Genomic DNA, 26,110 nt, shown 5'->3' with positions numbered 1-26,110 from the left:
GGCTTTCATTAAATTTGCTTGCTTTTGAGCTTATGCTGGCAGTTTAAAGACTAGAAATATGGTGGAGGCAGAAACAAAATAACTATTTTGTACATCTTTGAAATAACAATTTGGACCCACATGTCCAGGATTTCTTAGATCCATACTGATGCAAGTGTCAGTTGTCTTTGTTAGGAGGGGTTCTGGGCAGGATTGGTGGACTTAGAAGTCCAAAACTTGCAAAGAAAGGAAGTGTTATACTAGTTTTAGGGTTGAAGCCTGGGAAGATTGAAAAGACCCTTTTCTCTTGGCAGACATAGTAGCTGTAGAAGAGACCTAGGCTTGCGGGATAAGAATACTCTTTTCCCCAGTGACTTCCTTAATTAATTTATCAGGAAATTACCCAAATAGACATTTATCATCAAAAGGCATGCATAGAAGATGCTTCTTACAAGCAGGTTCAGTGGACCAAAATTTTAGCTACAAATTCACATAGATAAGGGACATTGTAGAGACTTTGGTGAGTTACATTCTCTAGAGCACAAACAGAAAACAATAAGGCTGAGGGTATCATTCTAACTGTTCTAAGAGAACAGAGTCATCAAAGAAAGATTCCTGGTCTCTCTTATTTTGTCTTGTTTAGTTTGCAATGGTCTGGGAAACAGATATAGCAGCAATTGCCAATTGCAGGGCTGCACTTGCAAATGCAGATAAGGCCTTTATTAGGGATCCAAAACACCTATCAACAAGATCCTCTTGAGGGAACATCCTCAAATGGAAATTTGTTTAATGACAACTGAAGGTTCTACTGTATTTTTCTAGATTCCTTTTCCATAGGATACATTTTGTGCAAAAAGCTTTGGAGCATCCTTTCAGGATTAGGACAATCCACACAATCAATTTATAAGTGTATGAGAAAAGTTTTTTTTGCCATAGCCAGCCTCTTAGTGTCCATAAGAGCTTGTTTTGGCTATGGAGAATCAGGTTCAGGTTTGGCAAACACTAGTTCACCGCTGTCAAACTGGCTGCCCTCCAGCTATTGCCAAACTACAAGTCCCATGAGGCATTACAAGATTGACAAGCATGACTCCCAAAGGCAGAGGCATGATGTGACTTGTAGTTTTGCAACAGCTGGAGGGCCACCAGTTTGACACCCCTGCACTAGTTTGTACTGCATCAAGTTTTATGTCCACAGTATTCAGTGTGAAGCCATAAATTGTGCCTCGTATTATGCAGCGGAAGGAAAATCCTCTGCATTCTCCACCACAGATTTAATATCCTCAATGCTTTGCTTCATATCACCCTCAAGTAGGTTAAGAGATTCTACCTCTAATGCCTGAACAGGGTCACAGGGAATAGAGGAAGTGTTGCCGAGTCAGATAAAGGGAGTGGTGTCATAATAGAACATTGCTTCGGGACAAGGGAACAGCTAATGCCCTGAGCTGAGTTTCCTGTAGGCCATCTTCAGTATCCATGTTATTCGACCCTTTTTTCCCAGCTCCCTTGCACCTATGATCTGCGTATGCTACATAAGAGTATCCCCATTGGGTACTCACAGAATAAACTGTAGAATGGATGGGGTTTGCATGCCCACATGCTATAACCCAGGAGCTGACCGTGTTCTCCTGTTTGTGTCTCTATGGCTGAAGTCAACAGGAATGGGGCAATGTGCTGTATGTGTTTTTGGCTGAAAAGGCAGGTGGGAATGCCCTCCTGAGACACGTCAGCTCTGAGAGAGTGGGCACAGCTTGTCAGAGTCCTGCAAAACCATTGTTCTAAAGATTTTAAATAGTGTAAGAGTGTGGGCTTTGTGACATGCTGGTAAGTACAGCGAGTCTCATCCTACCATGCACTAATAAAGAATTGTGGTTATATTCAAAAGAGAAGGAGCTTTCCTTCCAGATTACAAAACCAGCATACTCAGACTCCTGTGAAAGCCATATCCCAAATTTACAGTCACTCTTGTTAAAAGATAGTCAGTGATGCTATCACAGTATTATTTCTCAGAATTAGAATTGCAAAATAGAATAAGTTTGGCTGCCAAGTAACAAAATCAGTAAATACAGTCTTCCAGTCTCTAGTGAAAGTAAAATTCCAAAGTAAAGGTAAGCATATGAATCTCACAAAATAGTATAGTCATTTTTTCAGGTTCAGAACTGCAAAAAAGGATTAAGTTTTGTTGCTAAAAAATATAAACAACAGGCACAGCGATCTGTGAAAGTGACCTTTTTCCAAAAGCACAGGTAATGTCTTGAATGCTGGCACAACATACTGATGTTAATATTCAAGTGGATACCTGTATTCCTGTGGAGCCTTTTAGATCCTCTGCCCAGGCAGTAAAAAGAACATTTACTTTTGCCCAAGTTGAATACCAGAGTTTCAGATGGTAGAAAAGATCCTGTGGCAATTAAATTATGGAAATGGGGCTATCACAAAGAGAAATAGCTGATATGATATGCTGGGGCTCCATGTATAGCCAGGGCCTAGGATCCCAATAGCCCTAGAGATACATAGGGATCAAGCTGGAGACAAGTATAAGTACCTGCGAGCACCACAATGTCACCTTTTTTGTTTTCTTTGAAATGTTTTAAGCCAAGTCATTGTCACATGGTCAAGGTCACATGGAGACATATCTCTGATTTTCCCTGTTTTCCAAATCTGTTGTAGAAATCACACGTAGGAGAACAGGGAGGAAGTAGGAGCAGTGGAGCGATGACAAGAGCTGGATTACAGCCTAGGCTGGTATGACAGGTTGAGTGAGTTTGGGAGGGAGTGAGGAGAGGATCCCAATTACCTGAGAGGGAGGAGAGCAAGGATGCTACTTGGGACAAACTAGAAGACAGGCTATAGCCGAGACAGGAAAGAGGACAGGTTGTGCCCAGGACACAGGAGGGGGTTACACAGTGTAGGGCTGGTACTAACTGGAACAGGCTAAAGAACAGTCACCCAACACACACTTAACATATGACTAAGCGATGAAAAGGTATTACCTGGTTTTAGATTAACCTGGGAGAACGAATACGAGTAGCGCTACCTGATACTTTACAAAGCCCCGTATTACTTTCAGTAGAGATTAACTTAGAAATTTCTAAAGCAGAAGAGGACTATTGCATAAACTGAAATACAAGAAGTATCATAAGCTGGAGTATTTATTATACTAAGTTGTATTTTATGAGATAAAAAAAGGAATTAATTTTAAACATCACATCTATTGAGTAAAATAGATATACAAGTCACTGGAATGAAATGATCTTTGGTACAGATTGCTGACCCCCTCTGCTTCATCAATGGCAAATCCTCCGGTAAGTGTTTTTTCTTACAGATAATGCTATTATTGACTTTGTATGCTTTAAATATCATACTACAGACTAAACCATCCACCTGAGCAGTAATGTAATAGAAAACTGCAAATGTTTGCTAAATGTATCATCTGTTTTTAAAGCTGACTGGGTTGTTTAACAAGATTGATGTATTATTAGTCGTAGTAGTTGTTGTGGTAGTAGTAGCTGTATTGTTTGTATTGTGCATATTAACATTTTTCAGTGATTTTCATGAACACATTTACCATTCGGCTAAGACATCTAAGTTCACTAAACTTGGTCTTACCCATAAAAATATCTGTGCTCTTTAATACTATTGTTAAGCATACAGAATGTATAGCATATCTTACGTTTTAAACACTCCTAAAATTCTGAGCTAGTTGTTCCAGTGAAGAAAAACCCAACCGTAGTCTTCATTAATTATTTTGTTCTGTACATCGCAAGAAAGCAAGAGAACCTCTGGCTAACCCTGTTTATACCCCCATAGGGGAGATTTGCACTCTCTTCCTATCTTGGTGACATGATGTCACAAGGGGCAGAAGGTCCGAAAAAAGGACACAGACAGCAACAAAAACATATTTTCTAGTAGAAACATCTGTCAGTGTTTTTTTTACTGTTGCCGTAAGCACAGTGGTTAGCCCTTTCACCTGGCAGCACTAGGGTCATTGATTTGAATCCCAGTCATGGCACCACCTGCCTGGAGTTTGTATGTTCTCCCTGTGCCTGCGTGGGTTTCCTCCACGTACTCCCGTTTCCTGCAACATTCCAAAGACATTCTGGTAGGTTAATTGGCTCCTGTCTAAATTGGCCCTAGTATGTGTATGTATGAATGTGAGGTAGAGACCTTAGATTGTATGCTCCTTGAGGGTTAGGTACTGATGTGAACGTGCAATGTATATATGTAAAGCACTGCACAAATTGACGGTGCTATATAAGTACCTGTAATAACATCCAATCCACTATTTTGCCCTGTGTCATCGCAGATGTTCTAATTCTTCCTCAAACCAAAAAAAAATAAAGACTAAAGTTGAGTTTTAAAGTATAAACTACAGAGGAGCATTGCCAGCTGGTATTGTGTCGGTTTTATTTTATTTTATTTTTTTAAAGTTTCTTGAGCGAAAGAATAACTGATTGCCTTAGGGGATCAGGAAAGATTTACTGTTGGAGCAAATTGGATCATGCTTTATAAGTTTAGTTATTTTTCTTCCTCTGGATTTACTGTGAGTGAAGGGCTCTGTATATGCTGGTTTTGAACTTAGTCATTTTAAATTTTTGGTTGAACTCAATGGACTTGTGTATTTTTTCAACTTGACTTAATGTAAAGCAAACATGCAAAGGCTACCATCTTGTAATATACACACTATTTGAAAAATAAAGCCATAAAGTGGTTTACTAGGGGTCCAAGGCAGTTAGAATGACACCTGGGACACAATCCTAGGGTCCCTGACTTGTGTTTATCAGCTTGTGACTTGCTTTTCAATGCTGCCTGTCCCATATCACCTTCTCTACTGACCTCTCATTGAGGACAGCGGAGGAGATCAGCAAAGCCCAGCAAAGTAATCGCTGAAGAGATAAAGGCCCATTGTGACAAATACTGTAAAAGCATAACATATATACTGTATACAGGGGTGGACTGACCATTGGGGACCCCGGGCACTGTCCGAGGGTCCGGGGTCAGTAGGGGGCCCCATGAGATGTCCCTGGTACCTTTCATAGGCTTTTTTGGGTGAGGTTTGAGTATGGGCGAGGACACAGGGGCCCCATGATCCCCTATTGCCCGGGGGCCCCATGAGATGTCAGTCTGCCCCTGACTGTATATGAAAAGCTGCAACAGAAGCTATTCCTTGGAAACAAGCCAAAAGATAGAATGACACAAGGTCATTCATAAAGAAATAATCCTTCTACATGACATGATTGGCTGTAGCTACCCACTGTACAAGTTATGCAACAGGTCAAAGTAGGGAAAGGAGCATATTTTGAGCAAATTGTAGAAAATTTACATTGCAGAAGCATCTTTTAACAAGAGTCTCAAGTGTCATTTTGGATATATATGTGAATCCAGCATCTTAAGTCACAGTTCTTTGATTTGGAAGAAGTCACCTTACAACACAAATAAAAGGCCAGCTTCTTTTATAAACCTGAGGGTTTAAAAAAAACGCATTGTAAACAGAAAAACACATACTTGGTGTGATTTCACAGGGAGGGACCTCTGTATATGCCTGTGAAAAAATGATCTGGTTGTCTGTGCTTAGTATTTGTGGGATATAACTTCTAGACATTCACTTGTGGGCTCCTCTCTTAAACAACATATCGGAGCATGTATCTCACCTGGAGGGTTATCCATAAAAAAGCTATAAAAATAGTCTATGGGCCATTTATCTGCTAAATGATGCATTTAGTTACATGCATTTTAATGAAACTAAAGATTTCAAGGGAGAAAATACTGCTAACTGGTTCAACTATAAAACATGTTACAAACAATAACATTAGATATAAGCAAACTGAACAGCAGGAACCAGGATCTGAAATGGGTCACGTGGATCCACAAAAATACAAATTTTATGAATACCCCTTATTACCTCTTCTCGAGGAAGAATACATTCGGTTCAGTTAATCTTTAATCATAGCTGAGGTTTGTCATTTCCCTTATTAGTTTAGTTGTCCCTTCTAAACTCTTGTGCCCTTTAACCGGTTCAAATGCTGCTAACTGCCAGTTTTGAGAAGTCACACTTGTGGCTGGATGTGGACTAACCTGAGCACTGTATTTATTAAGCCTTTACTACACATAGCCTTATGAATGTGCCACATCATCCTAGGCATAACTGTCCGTAGCTTGACTTGTACTAATGTCCAAATAGTGATTTCGTCTAAGTACAGAAATTCGCAATTTGTTCAAGTTGTTCTTATCACTAACCAAAAACAATATTCCAGCGTGTCCATGAAGGTTTTTGTTTTATCCAGGTCATGGTGTAGCTAGTAGTAGTTAGTCAGATTCAACCATATCTATTTTTTATTGGTAAACATGTTTCACCACTCATTCAAGTGGCTTCCTCATTTCAGATGAGTTCTGGGTCCATACGCCATACTCATAGCCACACAGGATAGTCTTACACATTCCAGAACAAGTCCAGATGAATGTGACCAACTACAACTAGCCATATTCCAGTGAAGATAATCTCCAGTGACATTAAAACAGTATATAATAGATAGTAGTAGTAACCAGGGGCGTATTTACCACAAGGCAAACAAGGCACTTGCCTAGGGCGGCATTTTTCAGGGGAGCAGCACCTCCCCCCTAGAAGAAGGGATGAAAAAAGGGATACATGCTCCATGGGAACCAAGTTGGATCCAAGAGAGGCTGTGGGCTGCTTAATGGTGTATGTAGAACCTGACCCTCATTCCCGTGGATGTCCGGAGATGAAGATGAGTGTCTTTCTCTCTAAGGCCAAGGGGGGGGGCATAGTGGACGGCTCTCCCAGGTGGGGGACAGGGGTTTTGGTGGTCAATGTCAAGCTTTCTCCACAAGAGGAGCAAGAGGGCGGGGGGGGGGTTGGTGTTGGTCGGTGTCCGTGGGGGCAGACGATCTTTGCGTTGCCTAGGGCAGCACAAAACCTATATACAACAATGATAGTAATAATATGAAAAAGAACTAAAACTAAAAAACATATTAGAATAATTATTAATAATAATGAATGTAGTAATTATTATATATTATTTTCAACATTGCTCAAATGGAGAATCTTTCTGTGACTATAACATCTTGAGGAAATCTTTCTTTTAGACAAGGAGGGATATGAACCCTAATGTGCACAAACTAGGGTCCCATTAAGCATGCAGAAGATTTGTTACCATTCTTTATAGAGATACAAAAGGGGACACTACTGTTTATAACAAATGTATTCATCTCAAGATTTAAACCCAGTTACCAGCAACTGAGAACCCAAACGTTAGTTAGCCAGAATGCAACATATTGTCTCCTTACCACCTGTCAAACACTTGGATCACTTTTCAGAGAAGCAACAGTGCCTGCTGCACTTGTGAATAAGCCCTTCATTGTATTTGGCGGCGGCACTCTTAGGGCTTGTTCACATGTAAAGTTGGGGATGGTAAAACCCTGCAGTTAAATGGCTGTTTTAATGCCCCCAACCCCTACCCCCTTTAGCTGCTGAGACAGCAGCCAAAAGTGTACACATGGCGCAGCAGGAATTAAATCCCCTGTTGCTTTTGGTGGGTGCTTCCGCCTGCCAATCATAACATATCAAGTAAATAGGGGCCACTCTGCAAGCACCCTGCAACTGCATGCTTCTGTGGGATCCAAGGGGTTAAAGAAGTTGGTGAGAAAGCAACACAACACTGTCTGCTTTAACCCCTTGATTGCACGACACTTGCAGAGCAGCCTCTTTCACTTGAATGGGTCATGCTTGGCAGATGCTACACCCACCAACCATGACAGGATGTATAACTCCTGCTGTGGCTGCGACATGTGTACACCCCTGGCCACTGCAGCTAAAGGGGGTGCAGGGTGGTAAAAACACATCTTAACTATGGGGTTTTACTTCCCCCTAAACTGCAAATGTAAATGGCTGCTTTCACACTGATGCGTTTACGTACACCGTGAGTGCAGTGCAGTGTACCTGCAGCTTTCCTGTGGGTTTGGGGTGCTCAGCCATAGACTTCTATTATATCCTGTACGTGAAAGCCGACCTATACTATTATGCCCATTGCTTCACACTGACCTGAAGATCTCTTCTTTCCTGCTGCTTTCACCACTCTGTGGACTGCTAGCGTGATAAGAGGCGGAGTGCAGTTGGTGTCACTTCGTATGGGACAGGAGTCGGCACTACAGAGGAGGCATCGGCTCATGCAGCTCTTGCTCCCTACTACAGCTCCAACTTTACAAGTAGTCCCTCTGCATTGCACTCTGTTTGATGCGCTGAGATGCCAGGTCAGCAAGCCCAGATCACAATCTACCAGTCACCTGGCCATGATCTACTGGTAGATTAAGATCTGCTGGTTTCTGACCCCCGATTTAAGGTATGCTAAGATTGGCATGTTTTCTAATTAGTTTTGGAATAATTGGTTAATGAGTGAAACTTAACTCTAGTTTAAAATAAAACTCTATTGAAGTATGTAATTTTAACTCAGAAAGTCCCTTCTATTGCTCTCAAATCTCCAAATTCCTTTTTTTGTGCTGATGTGATCCGTCATCCTGTTAGAAGGTGGCTATGTTCATTCTCCATGGCCCCACTGCATGTAGGAATGTAGCCACCGCTTCTTGCTCTGGCCCATGGTGGACTAAGGACTGTAGTCTATGGATGCTAGGATTTGTAGTATGCACAGAGCAGTGCACATTTCATGAAATACAGATTACAAGGCCATTAAGTAGTGGATGTGTATGGCTTTTCTTTGGAGAAAAAGGATATTACATTAAGCCATTGATTGCAACTCTTCCTGCAATGTCCTAGACCAGTGGTCTGCAAACTGTGGCCTAGGGGCTGGATGTGGCCCTTTGCTTGCCTTTATCTGGCCCTCAGGGCACTATTCCACTAACTGACACCATTATCCCTACTGACACCATCAATGGGTCACTATTCTTCTCATTGATATCAGCAATGGGGCGCTATTCCTCCCATTAAAGCCAGTAGTTGGGGCACTTTTCTGGTGGTGATGCTGGGCATTTTCTACTCCTACTGGCCATAGTCCAATCCCCCTAAAACCTCAGGGGCAGTAAACTGGCCCTTTTCTTAGACAGTTTGGAGACCCCTGTTCTAGAAAAACAAATATATTCCTAACCACTCTGTTGTGTGCTACGCTCATGATGTACTCTATGTATGATGATCTATGCACATGATATATGTATGATCATCTACAGTATGCACATGATGTATGCAATGTTCTAAACAACACGCACAGTATATTTTTATTTTAACCACTACATTGTTTATTATTTGTTCAGTTATTTTGAATATAACTAATTGAAACAGAAAAGGTATTTACGTTTATGTAAACAACCCATTCAGTTTAAAATGAAAATGAAAGGCAAAACATTTGTGTATATGTAAAAAAACATTCCCCCCTTTTATAAGTGAGCACATACCCTCTGTTCTCAGTTGCATAAGGAGCCCGGGGAAGAAAAACAGCAGAACACTGATCTTCCCAGGGAATAGCTGTGCAGGGGGGCATATCAGCAGAAGTCTGATCATTGCAAGAAAGCAGGCTAAGTTTCAGTACAGCCAAAAAACTGACCACCCTGTGCTCACATACCTAGTGTGGTCAGTTTTTACAGGAAAGCAGAGGGACTGGCAGGAACAACAGATATTTCACACAAAGAAAGCAATACAGAGAGAAAATGATTATTTTCAAACAAGTACAGTACATGGTACAGCAGACGCATATGAGGAATATGAAATGTTGTCTTTAAGATCAATATTGTGATCTTGCATACTTTGCTCCATAAATTAGTAATATTTGTTGTGCTTGTCCAGGAAGTAAGGCGGTAATTACATAAGTGCATTGCTATTCGTTGTAACCACCCAGCTTCTACATGTAAAATCAACAAGACAGAGAGGTGTAAATAGGTTGTCATTTTTATCTTTTGGATACCACAAGACTAAGCTCTTAAAGAGACACTTGAAGTACTTGTCACTACTCTTTCAGGTTTCTCATGAAAACAGGAAATAGACCGTGCAATGTTGCAATGGCTTCTTGGAGTTCTTGCTCTACTGGGTGAGCTGTCTTTAGTTTTGTGTTGTCCCAGAAGTGGTGAGATCAATAAAATTAGCTGCTCAAGGTAAGCCAGGAATAGAACAGACTGAAAATCTAAGGGACAGAAAAAGTTTCATAACTTTTACACAAGGTGTTGGAAACATTCCTCAGAGATTTTGGTCCATATTGACATGATAGCATCACAGAGTTGCTGCAGATTTGTCGGCTGCACATCCATGATGCAAATCTCCCGTTCCACCACATTCCAAAGGTGCTCTATTGGATTGAGATCTGGTGACTGTGAAGGCCATTAGAGAACCGTGAACTCATTGACATGTTCAAGAAACCATTTTGAGATGATACGAGTTTTGTGACACCGTGCATTTTCCTGCTGGGAGTAGCCATCAGAAGATGGGTACACTGGCATCCGGTGTGATCTTCTGCTGCTGTAGCCCATCTGCTTTAAGGTTCGACGTGTTGTACATTCAGTGATTGTATTCTGCATACCTTGGTTGTAATGAGTGATTATTTGAGTTACTATTGCCTTTCTATCATCTTGAACCAGTCTGCCCAGTCTCCTCTGACATCAACAAGGCATTTTCGTCCACATAACCTCCGCTCACTGCATATTTTCTCTTTTTCAGACCATTTTCTGTATACCCTAGAGATGGTTGTGCATGAAAATCCCAGTAGATCAGCAGTTTTTTAAATACTCAGACCAGCCTGTCTGGCACCAACAACCATGCCACGTTCCAAGTCACTTAATTCCGATTTCTTCCTCATTCAGTTTGAAGTTCAGCAAGTCTTCTTCACCACTTCTAGATGCCTAAATGCACTAAGTTGCTGTTAGCAATTTGTGTTACCAAGCAATTGAACAGGTGTACCTAATAAAGTGGCCGGTGAGTGTATAATAAAAGGCTTGGTTAGCACATACCTGCATCAGCTTTAACAGCCCCCACTTTTGGGTGGTGAAACTATGCTGTTTTCTCCCATATCTCTATTGGCCCACTTTGATAAGCTGCCTCAATGACCAGAAGGACGGTGTTTATTTGGAGTGGAAGAGGGGGTAGGGTCATTCACAAAAAGGAAGTAATGTTATAACATCATTATTGTAATAGCAATATAAACAATATTTTTTTTGACAACCCAACATAGCGACTTGAAGCTTTCCTGGTCATGTTGTGAGTTCTACCTGTCTGCTTCTCATCTTTTTCCATAAGTTTTGATTCCCCCATGCTTTGCAGCTTCTCCTCTTCTCACTCCTTTGGTTTACTTTTGATTTCTAAGGACTACACATCCCATGGTACATTGCTGCCTGCAAGAAGTGATAATTTGGTGCGATTCCAATCCTGTAGTTCAGAAAGCAGGATCTGTGAAATGTGTGACATACCCGTGCATATTCACAAGGCATAGTGACTACATACCACCGCTTTTAAGGAAGTAAATGAGAGGGATTCTTCAAAAAGTAGGTTTTTAAACTTGAAGATCATTCAGGTCATTAGGGGTAGGCTACAAATAATTAAAATTCAATGTGCAAATGCATATATGACTTTACACTTTGACCATAGAAACACTTTAAAGTTTTGCTGATCCCTCTAGGAACCTGCTAGCAGCAGCAATAAAGTGCAAGTATCTGGACAGAAAAGCTATTTTAATGTAACAGAGTCATTTTCACCCAAATAGGACTGACGCAGAGCACGAGTGATAAAAGACAGAGATCAAGATACAGGATGCTGTGGGGAGTGGGTAAATGGACATATGTGAAGGCTGGCTGCAAGTCAAGCAGAGACATTTGGCTGATCAGGCTGTGTGAGGAGATGTATGAATGGGGTGAACAAGCTCAAAGGGAAAATACAAAGGAACCACTGCTAGAAAGAAGAAGAGATTTTATTCACATTTCATTATAAGATAAACAGTGAAAGGAGTGGGCCTGGCATTGTTGTATCCACAAAAGATAAGCCAGAATGGTCCTGAACAGGTGAAATGCAATAGCTAATTTTTTAGATTTTATTAGCCTTGTTCAGTGTGTTTTTATATTATGTAGCGCTACCCTTGCAGGCGTCGCAAACACTTAACTTTCCAAAAGTTGGTCCAGAGGCAGCCAGGCACACAGAATTTTCATTTCACTCTGGCTCAATAAACAATCTAGGGGGATGTCTTTTTATGATTTTATTGCTGAAATAAATTGAATGGGGTGAAGGGTGGTATGAGATACCCCATGAACATTAAATAACAAGAGGACTCATCTTGCTCATTCTCTCTCAATAGACTCTTTGTAAATGGAGATAGGGTAGCTGGAACCCAGTTCTTGCAAAAGCCACTTGGGGGCAATTTTGGGGCCTTCTATTCGAAAAGTGAAAACTGCACACAGTCACTAGGGCACTAAGTTCAGGTCGGTGCTCACAATGCCACAGGATCACCAAATCCCTCCTTCTGATATCCACCGGCACTCTTTGGTGAGGAAGAAATCAGTGCTCACAATGCCACAGGACAGTTGGACACCCTCTTCCAACTTTCGCTGGACACTCTTCAGTAAGATCCCCAGACCAGGTCCACAGAAGAAACCTCAAAAATAGGCCCTACAGCTATGCCAAAGTTGAGACTTTGATGAATACTAAAGTGTGGGGTCTTGCGAGCTACTATAGTGTATGTAAAGTGCTAATAAATAATAAAATATCCTAAAATTGTGATATACAAATGAAATTAAATTAGATAATGTATGAAACTGTGAAAATGTGGTTCACTTACACTCTACACCTACTCATACCATTGTGTCATAAAGCATAAAATCAAAAATAGTGTCGCGTTCCACTGACAATTGCAAGATTATGAGTGAATAAGTGTTACATATATAAATAAAAGTCCCACATCAAAAGCATGTAACCATATCACAGCAATTATATTGCTACTACAATCGTGTCCTTAATGAGTCCATGCCTTTGGTTCTTCTATTGCTGTGATGTGAAATAATAACTGTGCAGTTCACCAAGCTTAAAATATATATTGTGCACCTTCACCGGTTGTGCTCTCACCTGATGTATATGACCAAACCATTAAGTGAGGTCATAAAAAGCTTGTGTCCCTTTATTTGGACTTAGTGGTAAATGGATAGGATTATCCCTCTTTCTCTGGGATGGATGGATGGATGAATGGACGGAGTGTTCCCTTTTCCCAGCAGGGGGTACGCTCGCTTCCTTATGGATTTTCTTGGAGCCGAATGGATGGACGGGAGTATCCCTCTTCCCACTAGGGGGTCTCATTGCTTCCTTAGGGATTTTTCTCCATAGGTGTATTGGCCATGAAATGTAATAAAAGATATAGTGCCTTATCCTCCTTAAAAGTTAATTTATTCAAATAAAGTAGTGGAGTCACGTGACCCAGTGACGGAATGCATAGGGGAGGGGCTTTGACGTCACAACGCTTATAGCAACATACAGCAAGTATTCAGCAATATTGGAAAACCTTACTTAGAAGAAGTACCAAAGGCACAGACTCATTAAGGACAGGATTGTAGTAGCAATATGATTGCAGTGATATTGTTACATATGCTTCTGATGCAAGAATTTTATTTATTTATTTAACACTTATTCACTCATAATCTTTGCAATTGTCAGTGGAGCGCGACACTATTTTTGATTTTATGAGACTTTGATGAACATGCTGCAATGTTCCAGCAACCTGCTCAAAGGGGCAGAGTCCCCACAGACTTTTGACTCCTAATGCAGGAATAGACCCCGGACAAGCAAGCACGGCTCCAAGCCTCAGGCAATTTATGGGCTCTCCAGCCACTTACTGAGCACACTTCCCCAGGGATTGGCTGAAACCCCATAAATATTCAGACTGCCCACTTGCCCCTTCCATCCATTGTGTCCTACTAGAGGTGTCTTAAAGGTACACCTCAGTCACAAATGAAATTTCCGCTTTGAAATGTATTCAGTGAACACATCCTACCTGCACAGTTCTTTATCCTGGCACTGATATAGTGCTCTATAGCAATGTTTCTCAACCTTTTTTCAGTCAAGGCACAATTTAAAATTATGGACAGTCCTGAGGCACCCCATTCTAAAATGGGAAAAACTATTCTAATAGTTTTATATAACATAGCAACATCCACACATGTAGTACACCCAACATTAGAGTTGATTTATTCTTCCAAAGCAAATACACTTTTGCACACCGGTACTGACTAGTATTCCAGTGTTTCTTTTCTCCCTCAGTTTTTCTCCATCACTGAGCTAATGTGACCCCAACGTTGATGGAGAGGGGCGGGGGAGGGTAAAACTTGGATGCTGTGCAGGCAGCTGACACCCTCTTTACCAACTGATGATGTCATTGGTTGTCAGGATGCCGGTGGCTAGAAGGTCATAATGGTGCACAATGAAAACCTATGGCTTTGTATAACTAAAAGGCAGGCTTGTTCCACCCGCTGGCTTGTATACAAGTTTTGGGCAATTTTTAGACATTTTGCCAAGGCACCCCTGAAGAAACCTCAAGGCACCCCAGGGTGCCTGTGCACCCTGGTTGAGAAAGGCTGCTCTATAGTGCTCCACTCCCCTTTGTAAAAAATATAGTGAACCTCAAATCCCTTGTTGCACTCCCATAGAAAGGATATTGCCATCTCTCACATACAGAAAGCCTATTGTATTAAAGTGTCAGTGCTAAGAGGTTTCTTATAACCCCTGGTGAGATATCAAACCAGCATTGTAATTTAACTCTGGTTGGTTTGGCATAGGCTTCAGAAAACAGAATCCACCTGCAATGCGCGAGACGGAGCTTTGGAAAATTTGGTTGCAGTGGGTTATATAGAACTTTGCTTAAGGCCCACTCGAACCTCAGTTTAAATCAGCTAAATACATAGGTCACCCAGATCATAAAAAAGGTGCTCAATGTATTACAGTCCATTTTCTCGCTAAAGCAGTTATAGCCTAATAAAAAAAGCCTGTCCCCAGCCAGCAGCTGCAGAGTAGGACTTTTGTTGTCTGTGGGGAAGCAATGGTCTCTCTGCAGAGGATTGGCTCTGCGGTCAGAAAAGCCTATGAATGGAGACTTATGACTTATGGCTTTAAGAAGGGGTATGTCTGACCTCTGCAAAGAGATCACTGCTCAACAGACAGCACGTGGAATGTATTTAGCTATTTTATGCTGAACATCATTTTGGGCTTTATGGTATACTGGGCTCCATGCACAAAGCAGTAAAAGCGTTTTTCAAAATAATTTTTGGCATTCCCTAAAAAATGCTTCTAAAATACCGCATGCAATATTTTTCTCAAAATATGTGGTATTTATCTCATGAAACCATGCAGTATTTTATATCATGCAATATCCAGTGGGATGTATACAGCAGAGAAGGATTGGAACCCCTGTCATTTTTTATTGCTAATAAAGAGGTAAAATGGTTTAAACCGTAGAAATATGCCAAATCACTAAGTCAGTGCGATCCCTACAGCAGATGTAATAATACAAAAGAAAAAAGGTGACTAGAATACCAGTCAAAGGGAAGCTGCTTTCACAAGACACACGTGGTGTATCAAAAATAACTAAGTTATGTTAGGTAAATACAAAATATCTTTCTAAATATCAAATATTGAGTGAAAATAGTAAAAAAGATCACACACATGTACTGTATAAATACCCTTCTTCCACCAATAAAAAGGCAATGTTGTCTTTGAAGGGTATTTATACATGTGTGTGATTTCTTTATAGTATTTCCATTCAATATTTGACTTTTATGAAGATATTTCATATATGCTTAAAGTTTAACTAAGGGAAATACTTTTTTTAGTTTTGGATGGTGTGGAGAAGTGTTAGAACACCTATTGGGTTTTTATTGCTGTCTGTCCCCATTAGGAAGATTCACCCTCTCTATTTCTCCTGTTTACCATTATCATTGAAAGGGAAAATAAAGGAAAAACCCACATTTTGGGTTGTCCCCAGAAATGTAATGGAAATGTAAGGGGAAATCTTCCAATGGGGACACTAGTTCTGGTGATCTGGGGGCCCCAAGGGATTCCCTTAGTTTGCAAGGATTTCCTCTCAATTCCTGTTTGGCTATGGGACAGGAAGTGAATGGAAATCTCCCCAAAGGAACACAGATGGCAAAAAAATTGACAGGGGTTCTAACCCTCCATTAGTCTATCCAAAATGAAAAAGAACATTTTGCATATAGTTACACTGTAAAGCAGTCTTTTTCAACCTTTTCTACACAGAGGAACCCTTGAAATAACTTCCCTGCCAAAATAGATATATATCTACAACTCATGATACATTAGTGTGATGGTCAGTGGGAAAAATGCTCCTTACATTTGTGGTCATTGGGAAGAATTACCTCCATATAGATAGCTAAAAAGATCAATGATGTCATTGGGAACTTATCTGAGAGGCAGAAATTGCTCATTGCTCAAGGAACCTCTAGTAACCTGTGCAGGAACCCTGGTTGAGAAACCCTGCTTTATATTTTTGCTGTGATATTTGGGAAAAATAATTGGGAAAAAATAAACTATCCTCACTACATATGACATATATGTTCTAACAAGGGATTAGACTGTTGTGAGCAGGGGTGTATTTACCAAAAGGCAAACAAGGCATTTGCCTAGGGTGGCATTTTTCAGGGGGGCAGCACTGCTGCCTGGAAGAAAGGACAGAAAAAGGGACACACGCGGAATGGGGACCAGGTGGGACCCAAGAGAGGTTGCAGGCTGCTTGACGGTGTATGTAGAGCCGGGCTCTCATTCCAGGGGATGTCTGGAGCTGTGAAGGTGAATGTCTTTCTCTCTCTCTCGCTGGGTGGGGGGTGGCTGGTGTATGGAGGGTGATGGTGGTGGAAAGCTCTCTCAGGTGGGGGGGGGGAGTGAAGAGGGGGGTGGTGTTGGTTGGTGTTCGATCTTTGTGTTGCCTAGGGCAGCACAAAACCTAAATACACCACTGGTTGTGACATTGTGACATACATCTGTATTGTATTATGTTTGGAGTGATATCCTATGTATAGTATATACACAAAGAAAGTCTCTGAAAATCTTTCGAAATAACAAGAGAAAAAAGATAGATATTACTACATGTAATGGATGGATTTACTAAATGTAATGGGGTGGATTTACTAAAGGCACATAGACTGAATACTTTACAAGTAAAGTTACTCCAGAGCTTAGTAAATGAGGGAAGCTCTGCTGACCTCCATCATCCAATCACAAGCAAGCAAAAATGCAGCTTTTTTCATTTTCCTTGCATGTGATAGGGTATCCTTTGTATAGGGAAGCTTTGCCTCATTTACTAAGCTCTGAAGCAACTTGCAAAGTGCACAGTCTATTTGCCTTATACGTAGAACTATAGGTCCAACTTTTTCTTTCTTTTTGGATAGAGTAAGGGAGGTTTATAACTAGGGTTGGCACCTCATCCCTTTAAACCCGAACACATATTCATTACAGGGGTTCTGGGGCTAATTTAATGCAGATAAGGCGCTAAGTGTGTTTAATGAACTCTTTAATCAGCCACAGAACTTGTGTAATGAATATGTGTCTGGGTTCAAAGGGAAGAGGTGACAACCCTAGTTATAACCCTTGTCAGTTTTTTTGCCGTTTATGTCCTATTTGGGAGATTTTACTATCACATAGCCGAAAACAGGAAGTGAGAGTAAATCCTTACAAAAGAAAAGAATCCCTTGGGGACCCCATGTCACCAGAACCAGTGTCCCCATTGGAAGATTTCCCCTCTAGTACTTTTCTGGGGACAACCTAAAATTTGCGATTTTCTTTTACTTTCACTTTCAATGATAATGGTAAATAGGACACATAGAAAGGGTGAATCTCCCTAGTGGGGGCACAGACAGCAGTAATAACCTGACAGGGGTTCTAATCCACCTCCACTCTATCCAAAACTAAAAAAACATTGCCTTTAGTTATACTTTAAGTAAATCAACCCCATTGTTTCTGTGTTATTTCATATTTAGGTTTCTTTGCATCACTGTTGGGATAACTGATCCAAAAAGGCAGAGACTACTCAGAAGTGGCTGTTATATTTTTACATTCCTTAAATACCGCATGCCTGGACCGTTACTTAGTTAACTCATGCATTTAATTATTTATCTCCATTTGTGGATTGACTTTGATGCCTTTTTATGCAGTATTGAAGGCCTGGTTCACACGTATGCGGTTTTTAGTGCTTTTTGCAGAAACTCAGTACAGTCTGTTTAACATGGTGTCCTATGGGACACATTCACATCTTTGTGTTTTCAGCCACTGCGTTTTTGAATAGGGTCAGAGACTTTTTTTTCCCGGAGCAGATAGTATCAGGCATATGTGTGAACTAGGCCTTACCGAGTGTTTTGTGCGTTTGGTGGTACATACCACATTTTATCACCATGTGCAGCTGAGCACAACTTCCAGCCACTATGTGACCTATTTTAATTCTTTATACTCCTGATGAAGCTCTGTTTTCTAGAGCAAAACATGTAGAGTCTTTTTGTTTTCTTGGGTCTTTCTTTGGGAGCACTTTTTGAATGCACATTGTATTCACTCCTCTCTCCTCCCTCTTTTTTTTGGAGAGGTCTGTACTGCGTTTTTACAGTGCATCATTTGCATTCCTCAAGACAGTGAGGTATTTTTGGTGGATACGGTGACGTATGGGGCTTTTCCATAAGAGGCTGACGTTTAAGCTGTGGATGAGTGTACCCTTACTACATATCTGTAGCAAGATAGATTATACTATTCAATTAGTTTGTCCATGGGGTAACTCCATTTCCTTTACAGAGATTATATATTCAAGCTGATAGGCTTATGATCAAACTACAGTACCTCTTTTTATGCCTTCACTTCATCTAAAATGGTATGGTATTTGATTTGGTCTGGTGTTATCAACCATTTGGATGTAAGGTAAACAATTGCAATGATATTCAGTTATATTGTTGTGCGCAGTACATTCCACTCCAACAGGCATTCATTGCAGCTGAGCATACATTTTGTATACAGGTTATATTTTAGATTCATCAATTGGTCAGATGGTGCGTAGGGAAACGCACCCTCATTTAGTATAGATTTGTTATTTGCCAAAAATGATGATTTACAATTAGGGCTTAGTCAAATAGTTGATTGACATACCCCAAAACGGCATAGTAAATTGACAATTTCAGGATCTCATGTGATATTTAGGGAAAATATGTCCGGATACCTAAATACCGCATGGGATCTGCTTTAGTGAATGGAACCCCCTTAGTGGAATTTCTAAAGTTGGCATAGATGCATTGTTGGCTGGATAACATTAACAGGTTTCTCTTGTTCACTTGTTGTAAAGGGATCCTGACCTTGCCTAAAAAGCATCTCAGGTGACAACAGTGCTGCAGAACACATACCAGGGTTTATTTACTAATGCTGGAGAGTGCAAAATCAGGCTCACTTCTGCATAGAACCCAATCAGCTTCTAACCTCAGCTTGTTCAATTAAGCAATAAAACCTGGAAGCTGATTGGTTTCCATATGAAAAGAACCCGATTTTGTACTCTCCAGCTTCAGTAAATAAACTCCTCTTTGTTGAGGTTGTAGGTTCTTGTGTTAGATTTTTTAGTCCTCGCATATTTTTGATTAAACTTCCAAAATGTGATCGTTGGTCTTCATGGCAACCATTTTAACCAAGTTTAATGTAAAGTTCACTCTTGACAAATGCAAACAATAGGTATAGCTATTGTAAGGTTCAAATGACTGATAAACACGTATATGAGAGCATGCTATAGATTTTCAAATGTAATGGAGGCTGGCATTCAAATCGAATCAAAAATAAGTATTGTGAAAGTATTTTGTTGATGACAAACGTGGAGTATCACATTTTAATTACAGCAAATATTTTATACACATATATTGTTTTTTGGAATAGTTGTGCATGAAAACATTCTAGACAAAGAGGGCCAGTTCACACTACATGCATTTTAATAGCTTTCCTTCTGCATCCAAAACGCACAGAAAGTAGGTTATATGGTTGTCGATGTCATCATTTACATCAGTGCTTGCAGTTCCAGTGCGTTCCAGTTGCAGAAAAAAAATAAAACAGACTGCATTTTTCCTGCACAGAACTGTACTGGAGCGCAGTAAAATGCATCAAAACTGCACCGGAACACACTGGAATGCACCAAAATGCACTGGAATGCAAGATAGGGGAAAAAATTAACCGGAACACATCAAATATGCACTGACAAACACAAAATGACTGACAAACACGTATAAGTGTAAGTTTACAAAATCAATGGAGTAGGCAGCTGGCATTCAAATCAAATAAAAAATAAGTATTGTGAAAGTATGTTATTGATGACAACGTGCAGTATCAAATTTTAGTTGCAGCAAATATTTTATACACAAATATTGTTGTTTGGAATAGTTGTGCATGCAAACATTCTAGACAAAGAGGGCCAGTTCACATTACATGCGTTTCAGTTGCTTTTTTTCTGCATCTAAAATTCACAGAAAGTAGGTTATATGGTTGTCAATGTCATCGTTTACATCAGAGCTTGCAGTTCCAGTGCGTTTCAGATGCAGAAAAAACAGTAGAACAGGTTGCATTTTTCCTGCACAGAACTGTAATGGAATGTGGTAAAATGCATCAAAACTGCACTGGAACGCACTGGAATGCACATGTCCCTATTTAAATTGAAGAAAAAGAGAGTAAAAAATGAACCTGAATGCATCAAATATGCACCAGAATGCGTCAAAAACGCACCGGAATGAGCCAAAAACACATAAAAAAAAGTGCAAGCAGAAACGCAACGGAACACATCTGAACTGCATTTCTATGGTGTGAAATTACCCTTTTTTTTTTTTTTTTTAGAAAGTGTGCTGTATCGTATTCAGAAATAGAAAATTGTTCTTGGTCTTTGAACACCTTTATTTAGATATGGCTTCATTAGCTTTAGTTTTTTCCCCAAAACATGTTGACTGTATTTGATGCTCTTAATCTCGACCATTAAATGTTTTGAAATGTCCTTCAAGTGAGATGAACTGTACCAGGTGCTCCTCAGTACATATCCAGGAATTTACTCCTATTTGCTCCCATTGTTGCTATCAGAGAGGTAGGAACCTAGGACCAGAACAGGACGTACTATGTTTCAATCAAGGAACTGGTAGTTTGAAGGAAAATTCAGTTATGTATGCTGTGTGTGCTCTGAACTGTGTACAATTGCTGCTGCGTATTTTCTTTTTGTGTGTGTGCTATGTACATCCTATATTGTGTGCTCTGTGTTGTGTGTGCTCTGTGTTGTGTGTGCTCTTTGCTATATGTTCGGTATTCTTTGTATGCTGTGACTGATATATTATGTGCTCTCTATTCTGTTTGTGCTTTTTTTTATCTGCCATGTACTTTGTATACATAGTGTATATTTGTGTATGCTATGCAGTGTGTATATGTTGTGTGTGCTTTGTATTTTGTGTGCACTGTGCTGTGTATACTGTGTGTACTCTGTTTATCTGTTTATTCCTGTGGGGCAAATAAAATGACATTCTTATTCTTATATAAAACTACGAGTTTTTTAAAAAAAAATTTAGATTTAAATTATTTTTTAACTTAAAAATTCTACTTTTCGTAAACAATTGAGTAAAATGTATCGGCTGAATCTCAAAATGTGTAACTTTTTTTGGAATAGTGGACTATGAGCTGGTGATTAGCCACATATCTAGCTATTGAAGCTGTTGAAGATTTGATTGTACTTATGTGCCAAATCACTGAAAAGTATGAAGAGTACTAACTGGCAACATTCACTCCAGACTCTTCTTTAATTGTTGCTGTGATTTACTGGCATAGCTCATCATTCTCATGGTTTTCCATGACTAACTCTATATTAATTGGGTCAATAATGTAATATTCTTCATTTTCATTAAATCAGTTCATTGATTTGTCATGTAATGAGATAAAGTAAAACTTGTCTGCTTTTGTTAACTGATATATTAATAGAAAGTTATTATCTTTACTTCAACCTTTGTGAATTTCAGCCAAGCGGGGAACATGTCATAACCTGAAGTCATACATAATACATTGATACTAATGGCAGAATGCCTGTGAGAGTTTAATTATGGAAATTTGAAGCTGAACTCAAGACAGATAAAGATAGATATAACAACACCAATAATAGAAAGATAGTTACATAGTTAGTCTGGCTGAAAAAAGACAAAAGTCCATCTAGTCCAACCAGTCCTGCAGGGAAAAAAATTCCTTCCTGATCCCCCGAGAGGCAGTTGGATATTCCCTAGATCAATTTTTTCTATAAATGCCTACCTATAAATATGCATTGATTAAAATGTATTTATTAATTTATGCATTTATTCAATTATTTCATTGGTTTTAAATAGAAATGGTGTAAGTACCTAATGTGATTAAAAAAGGATGGCCATCAATGTAAGCCAAGTATATGTTATTGCACTGTACTGTGCTTAATGAAAGAGTAAGCAGATTGGTAAAGTTCGCTGTCCAATCATCAGGCTGGTGCAGAAACATCATAATACTGCAAAACCCATTTGTTATTATAGTTAGCCTGTGGCGTCTTCTATTTTTGTGAATTTGTTTTAAATAGAGATTAAATCTTGGCTGATCATGGACAGTTCCTTTTGGATGTCCAGTGGCAGGATCCTCTTGGGATCCCCAAGAAGAATCTCAGTGGTGACATCAGTGTATGGGGACTTCAAGAGACTGGCTGTTGTGGGCACACCTACAGCACTAGATTACTAGTCCACCGCATTGGAAACAGTGATGGCGAGGGCCATGGATCATGTTCCAGCAGCTGCTACTCCAGGCACTGATCCCAGTGACTGACAGCTCTGGGCACTTGGAAGTTACGTCATACACATAACTTCCCGGTCTGTACACAGGAGGGGGGGGGGTCGCCCAGGAGGGGGGCACATCACAGCAGTTATGGAAGTGATCGCCGGCTTTGCAGCCACATGTATCACTTCCACATTGAAAGCCAGCTTCAGTTATCTTCACAAAAGTACACACACTCCTGATGGCCAGGAGGGGTTTAACACATGTCTGCAGCATGGTTAAAAATCTGAATCCTCAGTAAGTGGCTGGGGATTTGGATTTTACCTCACCCCCCACCCCATCTTGGTGCCCTAAGGCGGCTGCCTATGGCCCTGGGCGAGGCACTTGGATGGTTAACTTTAGTGAGTAAATTACGCTTTAGAAGATAAGAAAAAAGAAGTGCTGGATGGATAAGAGGAGGGTAGGAAGGGTGTTAATTTTTGCCCAGAGATGTGCTTTAACAGTTTGCCTGTTCTATCCCATTGGGCATGGCTCTTCAGTGATTGGACAGTTGGGAAATATGCAGTTAACCCATGTTGCACTTCTTACACATCTCCTTAGATAAGTCAACACAGGATGGCAGATAATGCAACAGAAAACCCAGAGCACAGCAAATCTAGTAGAGACTTGGTATAGACAGTAGACAAATAGAACATTACGAATGGAGACACGTGTATATGAGATTATGTGCTTTAGCATGATGGACCAAATTTTCTATTTTTTTCACACATGTTAAAGTGCTCATTTGAAACAACCACTAAACACTAATACATTACAAACTAGAGCTGGCTGAGCAATTTTAAGCAAAGCAGCAGTAGACTGAGCTTTCTTGGTATTTGAACTGACAGAGCATGCTGTATTCCCCCAGAGGATGCCCTGAATGACCATGCAATATCTACTATGGTTGCTCCCAACAAGAACTTTACGGATCATGAAACCAATTCAGAGATCTGCCAATGTGTGGTGCTATATAGTTTCAGTGTAACATATGCTTCATACTGTTGATTTTCTTTTATTATACATATGTATGTTGATGTGAATAATTGTTAAATATTGGACTTGACAATTGAGGGACTGTATGGTTTGAGATCTGAAACTATTCATCTTTGAGGTCTCACTGAGGGTGAGAGAGTACGCTGATTGCAGTGATATTGAGAGATATAATCTATATAGGGTGAGGTGTGTTATTAGAAAGCTATTCTTCAACAGCACAGTGTTAAGGCATTTTCTCCAATTTTAACTAAAGTTTGTGGTTATTAGTGCAACTGTGAGCTGGTTTAAACTCTTTGATTGTCAGGACACACAACATACATCCTTGGCAGTCAAACGATAAGTACTGACAGTTCTACCACACGGTAAGGTAATTATAGCATTCGGTCAAGTGTTACGTTGGCTTTAGGAGTAAGGTTCAGGGTCGGATCGGATTTAGTGTAAGGGTCAGAAATCAGGGAGTTAAAATTTTATGGTTAAGTTTAGGGTTTAGATATGGCAAGTTGTTTTATGTAAAGTGAGGGGTTATGTTTTCATGTTCAGGTTAAAGTATGTAAACTACAATTAACTTTTCTTATTTGCTCTCTTTTGACCTATTAAATATACTATAGAAAACATTTTGTTCTGTCTGTTAGATCAGTGTTCAAGACCAGTGTTCTAAAATGGTGGCCTCCAGACTGTCCATAATTCTAAAAGGGCACCCCATTTAAAAATGTGACAACTATTCTAATAGTTTTATATAAGTGAGCAACATCCACACACGTGGGACACCCAACATTAGAGGTTATTTATTCTTCAAAAACAAGTACACTTTTGCACACTGGTATTGACTAGCATTCCAGTGTTTCTATTCTCCCTCAGTGTTTCTCCATCACAGAGCTAATGTGACCCCAGCACTGATGGAGAGGGGCAGGGGAGGGTAAAACTAGGATGCTGTGCAGGCAACTGACATCCTCCTTATCAACTGATTATGTCATTGGTTGTCAGGATGCCGGCGGCTACAAGGTCGTAACGGTGTACAATGAAAAAATGTGACTTTTTGTAACTAAAAGGCAGGCTTGTTCCACCCACTGGCCTGTATACAGGTTTTGGGCAATCTACACATTTTGCCAAGGCACCCCTGAAGAAACCTCAAGGCACCCCAGGGTGCCTGGGCACCCTGGTTGAGAAAGGCTGTGTTAGATAAATGCAAAGAAATACTTGTGGATCATGTGAGAAATTCAGAACTGTCCTGTATCTATTGCTCACTTCCTGTGTCATCTCAAGTAGAGTAATCATGAGAGGAGATGGGAGAGCGGGTGGTTCTGAGTAGTTTGGCAAGAGAAAACTGGGCAGGGTTGACAACAATCAGAGTACAAATATGCTTTGTGTTGTCAGCCCACAACAGGATTTAGGAGCTAAATGCATCTTTGACAGATCAACAAGTATTTTTCTGTACTTGCAGGGTCTTGAAAGAGATAGAACATTGTGAAATGTGCATGTTTTGCATAGATGTACTGCATATATTTTTTATTTTGTTCCTGCATAGACTTTAAATGTTAAGTGTTAATTTTTCATGTTTTTGGCTAGCTTTAGGAATAATAAGTCATTGATTAGAATGAGCCTGGAGATTAGAGTTGATATACGTGTGTCAGCATCTTGTTAACTGTGAAGAGTACCTGAGGCTGGTCTTTAGTAGTCTTTAGGAGTTTGAGTCTCCGATGGTCCTTCACAGTACTAGTTCCTAGGTCAGCTCCCCTAGTGGTCATTATGGTTGAGCTGTTCAATGTGGTACCAGTACACTGATATAGCAAAGACCCACATCTCTACTTCTTAAGTCTGTAAACGCTATTTTTATTCTGTATTATTTGTCTTTCTCTGTGGTATTTAACTGCATTAACTGTCCAAAATAATCCCTCAAAGCTCCAAGGATTGGTGTACTTTTGAATACTTTTGTAATGCTTTGGGATGTGTCACCAATGTGCTAACGGTGCTATTGAAGTAATTTCAATCATAAGCCCTGATGAGTGTATTCCTTTTATGTGTATGTATGTATATGTGGATTGCTAATCTTACATTCTATTTAAAAATAAAGCTAAAATGTCACCTATGATTTTGTACTGTAGGATTCTGCCTTCTGCCTGAATTTAGTTGAACAGAACATGCGTCATTAGTACCCACCACCCAGCATACATGTAGGCAGGTTACTAGCTAGCATGGCTGCCCTAGTCAGGGGGAAGGGGTTAATGTCTTTTGCCATCATTACCAGTCTGAATTTGTGGACTTTTTGGGTCCTGTATTATTATAAAAGGGGACAGGGGTCTGGATCTGGGAGCAGAGTAAAGCCTGGCCGAGCATTAGGTCCAATGAGCT

The 26,110-nt window shown here is 40.1% G+C and overlaps 1 protein-coding gene across 1 annotated transcript in view; it reads left to right on the top strand.

Annotated features, from left to right (window-relative positions):
- Window positions 1-2,686: 2,686 nt before the first annotated feature.
- TMPRSS13 (transmembrane serine protease 13) overlaps window positions 2,687-26,110 on the top strand; it is a 104,974-nt gene continuing 81,550 nt past the window's right edge. The window contains exon 1 of the mRNA XM_089678618.1: window positions 2,687-3,281. Within this exon, the coding sequence (XP_089534744.1) occupies window positions 3,267-3,281 (15 nt within the window). The 5' untranslated portion in view covers window positions 2,687-3,266. The remainder of the gene's footprint in view (window positions 3,282-26,110) is intronic.

The sequence above is a fragment of the Staurois parvus genome, unplaced genomic scaffold (genome assembly GCF_062004578.1).
Source record: "Staurois parvus isolate SC_StPar_1 unplaced genomic scaffold, SC_StPar_1.0 ptg000207l, whole genome shotgun sequence".
NCBI lineage: Eukaryota > Metazoa > Chordata > Amphibia > Anura > Ranidae > Staurois > Staurois parvus.
This window is presented reverse-complemented; position numbering and strand designations above follow the sequence as displayed.